This window comes from Bombina bombina, chromosome 10 (genome assembly GCF_027579735.1).
Source record: "Bombina bombina isolate aBomBom1 chromosome 10, aBomBom1.pri, whole genome shotgun sequence".
NCBI lineage: Eukaryota > Metazoa > Chordata > Amphibia > Anura > Bombinatoridae > Bombina > Bombina bombina.
This window is the reverse complement of record NC_069508.1, coordinates 127,624,034-127,639,398: the sequence shown is the minus strand read 5'-3', so window position 1 is coordinate 127,639,398 and position 15,365 is coordinate 127,624,034. Positions and strand designations below refer to the sequence as shown.

Here is a 15,365-nt window from a genome sequence, read left to right as displayed (position 1 = left end):
CAGTATACGCTGTGAGCCTGACACACACGCTGGCAGACAGGCAACTGCAATTAGATTACACAGGAAAAAAAAAAAAAGCAGCCCTAAAAAGAGCTTTTTGGGGTGCTTTCCTTACAGCAGAGATCAAATGAGTCCTTCAGGACTGTAGTGGACACTGAATACACTAGCCTAGCTATCGATTTGCCTATTAATCAGCAGCAGCTACACTGTCCCTCCTCTCCCTAAGAATGCAGCTTCCAAAGGAATCTAAAATGGATGCTGTCCAGGAGGTGGGAGAGTCTGGGAGGGAGGGTCTGCTGCTGATTGGCTGGAATGTGCCTGCTGACTGTGAGGTACAGGGTCAAAGTATTACTCAATGATGACGAATAGGGGGGTGGATCGATCATCGCATATGTTCGCCCGCCGCGGTGAACGCGAACATGCTATGTTCACCGGAAACTATTTGCCGGCGAACTATTAGCTACATCACTACTTATACAGATTCTAAAAACTTCTGTACACCTTTTTGTGTCTTACAATAAATATCCAACTGGATTGCACAAATTTGATTTATCACTGTATTTTTTTTAGCCATAACTTCACTGACTACAATCCCACAGACTAAATATTGAAATGCATGATCTCAAGTTTACTGAGATTACAAAACCCATAACATCTCAATGCTTAGATGGTGTGGCTAATCTTGATGTAATGTGGGATTAGGAATTTTGTGTCAAGGTTTATGGTTAGTGGTAGGGCTAGGGATAGAGCTAAGATTAGAACTAGTGTTAAGGCAAATGTCTAGGGTTAAGACTAACCCTTTGCATGTCAGTGAGGTATAGGGTTAACCTCTTGGATACTAGGTTAAGATATGTTTGTGATATTGCTGAACAAGGAACATGGCTGCTGGAATTTATATTTTCTAGAAAGCATATCATATTCAGTTCATACATCTCAATAATATTGACTTCAGAAATTGATCTACAAATCTTTAAAGTATGTGAGTTAAATGATAAGTAAAAATAAATAAATGTAAAACATTTTTAAAGTAAGTTACTTACCTCTTGCAAAGTATAAGCATTTTGCGACTTCTTAATTGTTAGCTGAAAGATATTTAAAATCCCTTTATAGATATTAAGCACAGTATCCGATACTCCATTAGGCAGGAATATGTCTCCAACCTGACCACTCATGTATTGGAACATGATTGGTCTACTCAGTTGTCTTTCAAGAGCTTTGGTTAGTTTTGAAGATTTAGTGAATGAATCTTTGGGCCATATTCCATTATATTCCTCTACTTCCAAGTCATGGACCTAAAATACAGATTTTGTTTTGTAATTAATATCTATATATACATATACATATTATTATTATAAATATTATTATTATTAGATTTTTAAAAGGCTATACATTAAACAAAATTATACTGGATTGCTCAATATTGGTTATAGATAAAAAAATATATATATTTTAAATGGCCATGGAATCCTTGAGCAAAATCCAAGATAACCTACTACTTGCAGCAACAATTGTACAGCAAGGTTGCAGATATGTTGCTTCCCTATTATTAAGCTTTAAAAGTTTTTGTACAGCTCAAGTAATAAAACAGAAATGTTCTACTACAATGAGTAATCTTCACTATGCTCTGACCCTAAATATTGCTGGTCCAAAAATCCTTTACACAAATAAACCTAACCACCATTTTTCAGAACACTCCCACTTCAAATAAAACTAACTAAAACCTCTAACTTTACAGTGACGCTTACTTTTCCTTCTCATTCCCCCATCAAAATTAACCTTCTCCGTGATCTTTCGCATGAAAAACCTTTTCTGCAAAACTCACTATTAAATGTAAATCTCCCATGAACCCCCAATTTAGGATTGTGAATAGATGATCTAACTCAATTTTGAAACCACACACTGTTTTCATCAAACATACTAGCCAGTTAATATATTTTAGAACATGGTGTGGGATTTAAAAACACAAGAACCTTGATATTCTGGGAGAAAGACTTGAAGACACCAATGGACAAGAATGGTCAATCATTTTTCAGTGTTTCTTGTTTTATATTAAATTTAAAATGTTAAACTTATGTTGAGTTAGGTGTCTGGGAAAGGTTATCACTGAAGGAGTTGAGTAAAGGCTGGGTTAAATTTAATGGTGTAGTTTGCAGTTGGTAGAGTAGTAAGGGATGGTTGTTTGGATAGTTTTTTTGTGTTGTAGATTGATTGTGCAGAAGGGGAAAATTGTTGTAGGGGTTCTAAACAGCATGGATAGGGTTATTTTTATTAGGAAGGTTTTGGACACTGAATAGTGGCTAGGGCTGAGACAGCATGGTTATAGTCAATTGTGGTTGCTGTTAGGATTGTGTATGCCTCTGAGGATCTGGCAAGAAATTATAAACCCATATATATGCTTTAAAACTATTTATATTATATTGACATGTTTAATTAACTGCTGACATGATTACATTTTCTGATCTACACTGCTCTCTATATTTATTATAGACTGCTCTACGTTTGAAACATAGACTATTTAATACAGTCTTCAAGCAACTGATCTATAAAGATCTAAGGACTAGATTATAGACATTAAACTTAAAATAGTATTCCTCTTAAAATGCTTAAAGGGACATAAAACTCAATTTTTTCTTTCACTATTTGGATAGAACATACATTTTAAAGCAACTTTCCAGATTACTTCCATTGTCTAATTTGCTTTCTTCTCTTTGTATCCTTTGTTGAAAATCATATCTACTTAGGCTCAGGGGCTCCAATGCACTAGAGGTAGCTAGCTACTCATTGGTGCCTGCACGTATAAGACTATTGTCATTGGTTCACCTGTTAAGCTAGCTCCCAGTAGTGCATTGTTTTTCCAAATTTGAAAATAGAAATAAATTGGAAAGTTGTATAAAATTGGATACACTATCTGAATCATGAAACAAAACATTGGAGTTTCATGTCCTTTAAGAGCTGTAAAAAAATAAAAAAAACTATTTTACAATGTACTTTATTTATTTATGGCCTATTTTTTCTCCAATTAATCTCTGGGAAAAAAAGTTGTTTTCCTTTCCTACAACATTTTTGGAGTGGAGCCATCTTTCAAAGGAAAGATACTCATTTATATCTGTTATTGTCAAATTTGAAAAAGATAAACATTATCAAAAGTCTCTTCAAAAGGTATATCTCTGGACTCCAAAACATTGCAACATTTAATAACAAAATAACACTTTTAACTGCTTTTACAACATTTGTGTGCAGATGTTTTGTAAGGCAGTGTTCAATTATGTATAATAGTATCTTATGTATACATAAAAATCACATTACTGTCCTTTTTTTAAAGGACATTGTACGCTAGATTTTTCTGTACATAAATGTTTTGTAGATGATACATTTATATAGTCAATCTGGGTGTGTTTTTGTACAAAATTATAGTTTTGCTAATTTTTAAATAACATTGTGCTGATTTGTAGACTCCTAACCAAGCCCCAATGTTTTAGATGCATACTGATGTATACAGACTTCAGACTGCTTCTGTTTCTATAATGGGTATTTTCATATGCAGGGGACATGGGGGAGTTTCTGCTATCAGTCTTTTTCAGTTGGTGTCCCAGACTAATCTCATCAATAGTGCTAAATTGGGAGCTTCTAAGTAAGTTTTTAAAAGGTTTTATACTGGATTTTATCTCAGTATCTGTGCATATTATTCTTTATAGCAGTGTCTATTACATGCTGTTAGATTGGTGTATACTGCCCCTTTAAGTATGGTTGCACTACCGTGTGTGTTCTGTGTTTGTGTATGGTGTGTATACATATATGTGTGTCTCTAGGTAAAGACTAGGAGAAACTACAAAAAATAAGTACATTTGAAATAAATTTAAAGAGAAAATTGAATTTTGCTTTCAAAGTTTTGGTTGTCAAACTTATAAAGAATAACATTTTGTGTGTTAATGACACAGAAGGTAAGACAGCAGGCACAGATAATTAAATAATAGTCTGCTGTTCAGTTTCTGAGCAATTGAATTGATCCAATAAAGGATTGTTGTTCACTTCCAATTATTTTCCATTGTGTTGCTGAGCAGAAAGCAGAACAAATCCTTTAAGTCCAAGATTTGTTGATAACAATCTAAGCATATGTAAGAAATTGAATCAAGGGTACTTCCTAAAATAATAGATGTAATTGCATCCTGCTTGAGCAAGTAAAGCATAAAATTAAAGTTTCACTTTCTTCCGTCTAGTTTAAGACATCAGTGCTTTCCTTTACTTGTGTTAAAGAGGCAGAACATTCTCACGAACCCTCATTTCATTAGGAAAGCATTACAGCTATATTGTATCCCAAAAATCCAAGAAATAGTAGCATACAAATGTAAATATTAAATGTAAGTGGCTTTTTATTCAGTATATTTTAAGCAAATAATAAATGTTACTTTCTTATGCAAAAGTAAAGTACACTAGTGTTATTTTTTGCATTATTGTTCATTAGCTATGTGTTTAATACCCACATAGGAGTGTTAAAAACATAGGGCTAGATTAGAAGTGGAGCGATATATATCGCTTTCATGAAAGCGACATTAGTGCTCCACTTTGTATTACCAGCGCGCAATAATGTGCACTCGTATTACAAGTTAGCCGCAATGCGGGAGCCTCGTTCTGTCGTTATGTCTATAAGTTCCCATTGACTGCAATCTAAAGGCATTTTCAGTGGCGGTTTTCATCTAACACCACATCCCACCAACTTTAACCCCAAAATACTGCCTAGAGCAGTAAGTTTATTAAAAAATAAAGATGCTGCAATCTTTATTTTTTAATAAACTACAATAGACAGTAGTTTGGGGGCATTTTAGGCAAGTCCAATCTCTGGTTAATCTAGCTATGGTTAATTATATAAGCACTAATTGCTACCGCAAGCTTGCGGTAGCAATAACCAGCCTCTTGTAATGGTTGGTTAATTATCTTGCTCTCCCATAGCTAGATTGTGTAGATGACGATTTCTGAATATTAGCGGCGTTTATCAGTGTGTTTTTGCAGAGATCACAATCCAAAATACCCCTTAAGATCAAAATAGTTACCTCCCAAAAGCTACTAAAAAATCATTATCCGCATCATTAACCTCTTAAAAATCAAATAAGCACCATTAGCTACAAATAAAAATGTCAATGTCAAGGGTGTATTGATTACACCACAGGTTGAAGGGCCTGTATGTTGACTGACCATTTTTAATTGTGTATAGTGATGACAATCAATGACATGAGCAATTAACCAGTTGTGCTCCAAAACTGTAGAGCTAGGTCATTATCTGTATAGTGTATATGTGTGTTTGATGGATTATTGATCTCATGCATTTTTGTTACTGTTAAAGTGCCTAATATTACATTTTTAACTTTAATTTATTGAGCAGGTAGTAGAGGTGTGCACGGGTGACAAATTTGGTCCTGTTAAATATTTTGTTATGAATATTAAAAAAAATTTTCAAATATTTGTTTTCCTTGCTATTTAGTATTCATAAATGAATACCAACTACTTGTGGAACGCTTACATCTTTTGCCACTGGTGAAAAGGTGCACCTGTATAGTAAAATACTTACCTTTAGCACACTAGAGAGCCATGATAATCCCAATCCTTCTTCACAGAGCCCCATGTATGCTCTACTAATAGGAAGCTTAGCGTTGCAGCTCCCAGGGCTTACACTTAAAAACATTCTACTGTTATGGAGCTACCATACTAAGCCTCCTATTAGAGAACATTAATGAATACTGATGAATCAGCATGGTTTTACTTCAGGGAGATCATGTAATACTTATCGAATTGATGTAACAAAAAGTGTTAGACCAGGGTGGAGCAGTTGATTTAGCACATCTAGATTTCAGCAAAGCATTTCTCACTGTCCCACAAAACAAACTAATTCACAAACTGCCTCTCCTTGATCTAGACTAAAAAATTGTGAACTGGGTAGACTGCTCACTTAAAGATAGAAAATTGAGTGTCTTGATAAATTGAGTACATTCAACAGAGGGAGCAGTTGCATGTGGTTTTCCTCAGGGGTCAGTTCTGGGGCCTGTTTTGTTTAACATATTTATCAGAGATATCAGCAAAGGGCTACAGGGAAAATAATGTATGTTTGCAGATAATACAAACATTTGTAATAGAGTAGATGTCCCAGAGGGATAGACAAAATTAGAAGTGATATACAAAAATTGGAGGATTAGATAAATGACAGGAAGTTTTAACATTGCAAAACAAGTGCATAATTTTGCATTTAGGAAAGAAAAATCCAAATGTTAATTACAGATTTAATGACACTTTTTACTGACTGTTACAAAAGAGGTACATGACTTGGTAATTATTATTTCAGACCATTTCAAATTTAGTAAACAAAATATTATTGCAGCGAGTAAGGATGCTTGGTTGTATTGGTAGAGGTATTTGCAGCAGATAGTAAATAGTAAAGTTCTTATGCCACTTTACAGATCATTAGTTAGGCCTTATCTTGAGTATTGTGTTCATTTCTGGAGACTATGTGGCCGATTTAACATTGTGCGAGCAGACATGATCCGATATTGCGGATCATGTCCGCTGCACATCAATAAATACCGACAGCATACACTGTTGGCATTTATCATTGCACCAGCAATTCTCAGATTCGCGGCCAATCGGCCGCCAGCAGGGGGTGTCAATCAACCCGATAGTATTCTGTCTGTCCGCCACCTCAGAGCATGTGGACAGGTTATGGAGCAGCAGCCTTTAGACCGCTGCTTCATAACTTGTGTTTCTGGCGAGCCTGAAGGCTAGTGAATTATGAAAGAAAATGTTTGGGTTTAGTGTCCCTTTAAGAATGCCTGGGATACGTATAAGACTTTCTAGAAGTTTATACTTTTAGGAAATATTGGTCAGACTTGCAAGGCCTATGGTTCTTAACTGCCGTCAAAATCGATGTTTCTATGTTTCTATAAATATGTCATTATTCATTTGTTTTCTTTAACTTTCATGCTCCTTTCATTTGTGGAAACAAAATGAATACCCGTATTTCGTTAACAAATCTGCATTTGTAATGAAATGAATGCAAATGTCTAGCAGGTAGCATTTGCATCTAGTTGACTTTACTTTCTATTGTCATTCAATATGGCAGGGTAGTCTCAGTGTGTTTCGCACATGCATAAAACCAATGTTACCATTGTTTAACATGATGAATAGTGTTGTCTGGGTGTTTATCAAGTAAAAAAAAGACTCCTAAATGTGTTTTTAAGTATTGAAAACTGTATTGTGATCAGAAAAAAAAATGAACTGTATAAGTATAGAACTATTTTCATACAAATTATAAAGAAAAAAAGTGCTTCTGATAAACAATGAAAATTGTTGATTGTGATTGTGTCATTTGGTAGCCATTAACATGCAGATAGTTATCAAAGCATAGATTGTGATCAATGCCATAATGTACAGTTGCAATCAAAATTATTCAACCTCCATTAGTGACTTTCAGCTGTTTGCAATAAACAAATCAAAAAAAAGCAATTGAAATACTTTGACGCAACAAATGCTTCAAGTGGTTTTCCCAAATTCAACTGAAAATGCAACTTTTAATGAATTTTGCAGTCTCAAAATTATTCAACCCCTTCAATAGAATCCCTAACAACAGCATAACTATGCAAAACAGGTTTTGTCTCAAGCACACCTGATGCAACTAATCAAGGGCTTCATTAGTCGCACCAGGTGTGCTTGATCTAAAACACATGAAATACCTGAAATGGCTATGGCTTTGTCCAGTGCCACGTTTGACTGCATGTTAGAAATATGGCTAAGTCAAAAGAATGGTCCAAAAAGTTAAGAAAAGGGATCATCACCTTTCACAAACAAGGAACAGGATACAAAAAGATAGCATTGAATAATCCTAGAGACACTGTTGGTAGCATAGTTTGCAACATTAAAGTTAAAGTCACAGTGGTTACACTGCCTGGACGGGCATAAAAATGAAGCTATCAACAGCTGCAACCAGATTTTTGAGAAGGTATGTTGAGAAAAACCCTCAAGTGACTGTAAAAGACCTGCAGCGAGACTTGGTGGCAACAGGCACTGAGGTTTCAGTTTGCACAGTAAAGAGAGTACTAAACGCAGAAGGTTTCCATGCCAGAACTCCCAGACATACACCACTACTAACCCAAAAGCACAAGAAAATGAAGCTCCAATATGCTCAAAATCATATAAATATGCCACAGAAATTTTGGGATTCTGTCCTGTGGAGTGATGAAACAAAATTGGAACTTTTGGCCCGATGGATCAGCAGTATCCCTGGAGGAAGAAGAATGAAACATACAATGAAAAGAACACTCAGCCTACAGTTAAGCATGTTGGAGGCTTGGTGATGCTGTGGGGCTGCTTTGCATCCTCTGACACTGGAAACCTACAGCGTGTGGAAGGCAAGATGGATTCATTGAAGTATCAGGAAATCCTAGGAGAAAAGTCATGCCGTCTGTTAGGAAGCTGAAGCTTGGACATCATTGGACCCTCCAACAGGACAATGATCCCAAGCATACCCCAAATTCCACCAAGGCTTGGTTGCAGAAGTCCTGGAAGATTCTACAGTGGCCATCACAGTCACCTAACTTGAACCCCATAGAAAATCTCTGGTGGATTTTGAAAAAGGCAGTTGCAGCACGCAAACCCAAAAATATTACTGAACTGGAAGCCATTGCTCATGAGGAATAGGCTAAGATTCCTCAGGAATGCTGCCAGAAGCTGGTGTCTGGCTATGCATCTTGTTTGCATTAGGTCATAACAGCAAAAGGGTGCTCCACTAAGTACTAAAGAGGCTTGCCATGAAGGGGTCGAATATTTTGAGACTTTATAATTCAATAAAAGTTGCATTTTCAGTTAAATTTATAAATATTTACAGTAATTTAATTTCAAATTAAAATACCTGGCTTAAAGGAACAGATCACTGTAAAATATTTTTTTCTTAAATGTGTTCCCCATGACATGACCAGCTGCAGTGTATACAATGTATGAGAAATTGCAAAAGAAACAGCTGGATTTATTTTTTTAAACCACAGCCCATCAAAATAGGATTGGCTTGCTGACAGATCATAGCTGGTTATCTTATCACTCATATGCTTCCCTTTCTTATCTCTGTCTATCTACAATACTTAGAAAGATCAATTGAAAATTAACAATTTAGAGCTGTATCTCTTTCACCTTCCACCGTGAGTGTAATTTCTTCTGCTGGCTGTGTTTACATAGCTTCTCAATAGCCTACCTAGATATAGGTATACTACAGGCTAAACCAGCTATTTTAAATGCCAATATAAAGGCTAAGAAGCAATTTGAAAACAATTCAATACACTACAGCACTTAAAATTGATCATTTGGAACACATTAAAGGAGAGAAAGTTTTTGGGTAATCTGTTCTTTTTATGTTGGCTGATTTTCACTGCTTTTTCTGTAACTGGAACTTGGAATAAAATATAATACATAAAAATAGCCTAGCCAACATAAAGTAATATCACATTCAAAAAGAAAAATGTTTATAAATGTCACTGTTTTTTCTTAAACTAAAGAAATCACAAACTCCATCCTATTTATTTTATTCTGTGCTTTTCTTACCTTTAAAAGGCAGAGCTTCGACCTTGCATCAGTGATTTCTACTTTACATTTTATTTGCATGCCAGCCCTCCCAAGGCCTTTTTCGGGTAGACCACTCAGCACCAGTCCTTCATATTCGTAAATGAACCTCTTGCTATTAGCAGACTCTAGCGCTGTAAGAGTATGGATAGGTCAGTACAAAACTGCTGGTTAGTACATATTACTGAACTATATTAACATTATGTATTTAAATGATCATTAAATACCTTTTGCTTTTGTGTAGAAATTAGACTTGTCCAATGCTCCCTGGAGAAGCCAAAAAGGCAAATTATGTAACCTGAAAAATGCTGCAAATCTGTTTAAGAATTTGCAGTATTTTGAAAACTTTGATGGATTTTGCTTTTTGGCATCTGTAGGAAGTTTTGACCAAAACATAATTTTTGCACAAATTCAAGAGGTGTTTAATGTCTTTATGACTTTCATGACAATGTGAAGAACTCTTTCCCAATCAAGATATGAATGTGTTAGTGATGTATTTAAAGTAAAAAATGACAAATATAGCAACCAAATAAATAAGTGCATAAATAATTAAATCAATAAATAAATTATTTAATTAATACAAATTTGCCAAAAACTGCACTCAAAAAAGAGAGAAACAGGCCTTTTTTGCCCAGCAAATATGAAGTAGGATCTGTTTTAATTTAAATGTTAACTATTACATCAATTTTAGTTTTGCACTTCCTAGTATACACACAATATTATTATCTATATGGCACACATGAACAACATTACAAGTTATTAGCTATTCATAGCCAGACTGTGAAATAAGAGGTGGACTGCAGAGTCTTAGAAATCAGCCTATAAGCCTATCTACCTTTAAAAGCATATTAAGAGAAAAAGGCAAATTTGATGATAAAAGTAAATCTGTCCCTTTAAGTAAAGAACATATGAAACAATCAGGTGATCAGTAACCATGGTTATTAACCTGCTCTCACCTATCAGCTGATTATTTCACCTTTGAGCTAGCTAGATATAATGAAAATCTGGCTTGTTATGGGTAATTGTGACTGGAGTTGAGTAACACTGGTGTAGATTATAACCACCAATTGCTTAGTTGGTGTCAGCATTCTGTTGGAAAGGGACTCAAAATGCAACCATCTAAAAAGTCATTGAAGTTAAAAAAAAAAATATATATATATATATATATATATATATATATATATATATATATAGTAATATTTCACCTTACAAATATAATGTATTTTCACACACAAACAGGAAATGGCTATAATATGTATTAGTTGTCATTATTAGTATTATGTGCTTTCATTTATATTTACAATACATTGACTCCTGATACTACAAAAACAATTAATTTAATTTAAGAATATTCTCTTGTCATATTTTAATAAAACTAGTTAAAGGGCTGCTTGTGTAAATCTTTTTTATTCACACTTTAAACATGGATACCACAAATTGTTGTGTAATGGAAAAAATATTTTGTTAGCTAATATCAAGGCAGTAGATTGGGTAAATATATTTCTACATTCAACTTTTATTTTTTACTTTTATCTCACATGAGGGTTATATCTGGCTGAAATAAATGTATGCAGTCAGTGAGCTGTTTTGTATATATTGTGTAAACTAAACCTTTTTGTTTTCTTTGAGATGAAGTAAAAAAAATGTTTTAAATGGTTTAGCAAGATAAACCTTTCAACCAATGAGGATGAACAGTAAGTGCCAATCAGCCAATGAGAATTAGTGATGCAACTGAATTAGTCATTTTTTATTTGATAGTCTTTTACTTCAGTTTTTTTTTCATGCAGAAATAAATAAGTTGCATACAGTATTTATATGCTGTTTTTTAATACAGATGACTGATGACTGAAAATGCCTCCATTTAAAGACAGAATTACACCTCAAAAATACATTACATTTTTAATTGACACAATGTGAGAAAACTGCTTAAAATGTTTGTGATTTTGTTTATCCTACCCTTGATTATGGCCAGGTTAGTAGTAGAGGAGTTTATGCACTGTTCTAAATAATCTCTGTGAAACATGTAGCTGGATCAGATAGTTTGCATCATTGTACAGCAATCACATTTTTTATAGCTAAAACATGCACACTTATTATAAATGTATATTGCAATGTTGTTTCATTTTTATGGGAATTATACATGAACAATATAACATCTTCAACCTTTTCTAGGGGGTCTCTTACCAAGTTTTGGAAAAATGTACCCAACCGTAAGGGATGGGGCATGACCTAATAAGGTCCATGTTCTAAACAAGATCAGCTTGAATATATAGCTAAGTGTCCTTTGCTACAAGTGAAAAAGGTCACATATATAATTATATTTACCTCTATTGTGCTGGAGAGAGGTTCTAATCCAGACCCTTCTTCACAGAGCCCCAGGAACAGATTCTTTAGCGCAGACTTTGGTATCCACCATGGTAAGAATCATATTAGCGTGGTGGATCCCAAGGCCTGATCTAACGGACCTTCTCCTTTAATGCAGGCTCTGGGATCCACAGCATTAAGCCTCATATTAGCACGGCTCTGTCAAGAGTATTGTGATTAGCGCTGGTCTCTAGCATGCTAGCGGTAAGTATTTAATCCCTAAAGATAATTTAAAGGAAACTAATGAATACTGACAAATTTCATCAGTATTTCTTCATTTTCTTTCAAAATAGTTGGTGCATTTTTACGGATATTCGTTTTATTAAAATAAAACAAATATCGATATTTTTGTTATGAATTCAAATTTATAATGAAACGAATGCACAAGCCTAGTAAGTAGGGTTGCCATACATCCTGGAAAACTGGGAAAGTCATGGATGATATTACATTAAAAAGTACTGCCCGGTTCTTTATAGATCCTGGTTTATGGTATTGCACCAACATTTTTTTTTGTACTCCAACCCACACTGGAGTGCCAATCAAAGAGGAACAAATAGCCCATTTTTCCCCCTCATCATCTGGGGCTCTGCTCCTCTTTGTTTTGCTTTACATTGCATTGGAGGTTACCACGTGCCTCTGGGTTTCAGACTGATTATATCGCTGCTACGCATTCCTTCAATTGTATAAGGCCCAGTACAGAGACTGCTTCAGGACTTCATGCATTGGAGCAGTATAGACATCTACATACAGCCGATGCCATTCAAACTCAAGTATGTACCTGGCTGGCAGCACAGATGGATGTCTTTTAACATATATGAGGTAACCCTGTGGTTAAGTCAAAGGTTTATTTAATGGTTACAGTTATCTTCAATTAAGTAGCTATGCCGCAGTGTTTAAAAGGGGGACATAAGTGACAATTTGGGGCTTGTATTAAGTCCATGGTCACAAAACATAATGGCAGCAATTTAACCACTTATAGCTAGTTTAAGGCCAGCGGCAACATGCTATACAATTACTTAAGGCTATATTTACATGGCAATTACAAGTATTGATTTAATGCTTAAACTACAAAACATTTTCTATATACAACAGTGCTGTATTTAGTGAATGTACTGCAAACATTTTATACTAAGCGTATGGTTATTTACCTATCAATTATATAATATTTCTTGAATCTTTGCATTGGATTACTTAATCAAAATATCTGGAGTTTCCTAAGCCTCACACTGAAGAGTCTACAGATTTGTGTGATGCAATTCGGCAATTCTCTGTTTCTGATATTTATATATGATTGACATTTTGTATGTCAAAATGCTGGTAACCTTAATAAATAAAATGATATAAAAAATAATAAACATTGTTAACTGCTACTGTATTAGTTTGATTTCATTGTTTGTTAATAGATTCTCCACCCTACTCCTCATTCCAGTCAAATAAATATCACTTTGTCCAGGTTTTGTGGAAGAGAATGATGGCAACCCTACTAGTAAGGAACTTTGAATGGTTAGTTTGATAGTTGTTGATTTTATTGCAATGTATCTGTTGCAGATGATAAAGAGCCTATTAATAACTTACCGTAATGAAGATGCTGGCTTCCTGCAAGTGAAATAAATAAATGATAATAAATAATAATAATAATAATAATAATAATAATAAATAAAAATATTAGACAGTTAATTAAAAATATTAATACACATTATGCATGTGCTTGTATTAAAGAGAGGTACAATTTGGATAATTATAAGACTTTTGTGTAATACTGCATTAAATTAGAATATAATTCTGAATATTTTATGAATAGCGTAACCTGCATTTGTTTTTCATTAACAAATCATTGACAAATCTTCCTGTGACGCTTGCTGTATTTGTAGGAGCCAATCTAGACTTGCTACCGTAGTACTCAAAGCCTGTCACTATAATTTTGTTTTGCTTTATCCTTATCTTATCACCCCTGTTGAGGCTAAGTAGCAGGGTTACGCATTTCCTATATGAACTCTGAACTAGAAAAGCCAACATTTTTAGAGTGAAATTACAGAAAAATGTGTGCGCAAATAAATAAATTAATAAATAAAGCATAATGCTAAGTTTTTTACTATACAAAATTAAATGTTTTAATATTAGCTCCAAGTGTTTTGATACCCCTCCAAAAAAATGTTATTGTTTAAAAAGATAGAAAATCCCTTTATTACCCATTTTCCAGTTTTGCATAGCCAACACCGTTATATTAATACATTTTTACCTCTGTGATTACCTTGTATCTAAGCCTCTACAGACTGCCCCCTTATCTCAGTGCTATTTACAGACTTGCATTTTAGCTAATAAGTACTGACTCATAAATAACTCCATGGGAGTAAGCACAATTTTATCTACATGGCACACAGGAGTGGGCAGTGTCTTGCTGTGAAAAGCTATAAAAATGCCCTGAAATAAAGGTGGCCTACAGGGGCTTAGAAACAGGCAGAACCTTAGAGGTTTATAAAGTATATTGATATTAAAATGTGTATTGTTATCTATCTTTTTAAACAATAAAACATTTTGGAGTAGACTTTTCCATTAAAACATTATCTAAGACAGTACAATAAAACTATGTTTTCAATATTATTGCAAATTAAAAGTTTGTCAATATTGTTTCCTACTAAAAGTTCCATTAATCTTGATGAAGATGTTTGTAAATATATTTAGTGATGAGATTCTCAAACGGATTAGAAGCAGCCCTCTGACATTACTGTATTATTTTCAGAAACTATATATTTTCTCCAGTAAAACATCATAAGTAAAGATTATTGTGTGCGTATTGTTAAAATAAAGTTTGTCTGCACTTACCTGCAGCAAGAGTAACAGTCAGGGCAAAGATTATGCCCCACATAGTGAATAATTACTCCAGTCCTTATCAGATGTTCTCTTTTATATGAAAGATCTAATCTATCATGTGACATTTTTTGTTGGAACTAGAAATTGATGATCCAGCAAACTGTAGAACAAGGGTTGATCTAACTGAGAGTAAATAGTTTTGTAAAATTATTCTCAATATGAAGCTTTTCTTTGTAGTATTATAATTTGATTTAATGAGGGTTTGTGTTTTTTTTGTTAAAGTGGTCTTTGCTATAATGTGCTATTTAAATGGACAGTAATCATGACTGAGATCTTAAAGGGACAGTCAAGTCCAAAAAAAACTTTTATGATTCAGATAGGGCATGTAATTTTAAACAACTTTCCAATTTACTTTTATCACCAATTGTTCTCTTGGTATTCTTAGTTAAAAGCTAAACCTAGGAGGTTCATATGCTAATCTAAATGCATTTTGATAGTTTTTCACCACTAGAGGGCATTGGTTCATGTGTTTCATATAGATAACATTGAGCTCATGCATGTGAATTTACCATGGAGACAGCTTTGATTGACTAAACTGC

The 15,365-nt window shown here is 34.1% G+C and overlaps 1 protein-coding gene across 1 annotated transcript in view; it reads right to left on the bottom strand.

The window, feature by feature from the left end:
* The window catches only part of LOC128640757 (vitellogenin-like), a 459,754-nt gene extending 444,924 nt beyond the window's left edge, over positions 1-14,830 (bottom strand). Inside the window, 4 exon segments of the mRNA XM_053693183.1 lie at positions 1,041-1,292; positions 9,574-9,725; positions 13,531-13,551; positions 14,779-14,830. Coding sequence (XP_053549158.1) covers positions 1,041-1,292; positions 9,574-9,725; positions 13,531-13,551; positions 14,779-14,821 — 468 coding nt within the window. The 5' untranslated portion in view covers positions 14,822-14,830.
* Positions 14,831-15,365: the final 535 nt, after the last annotated feature.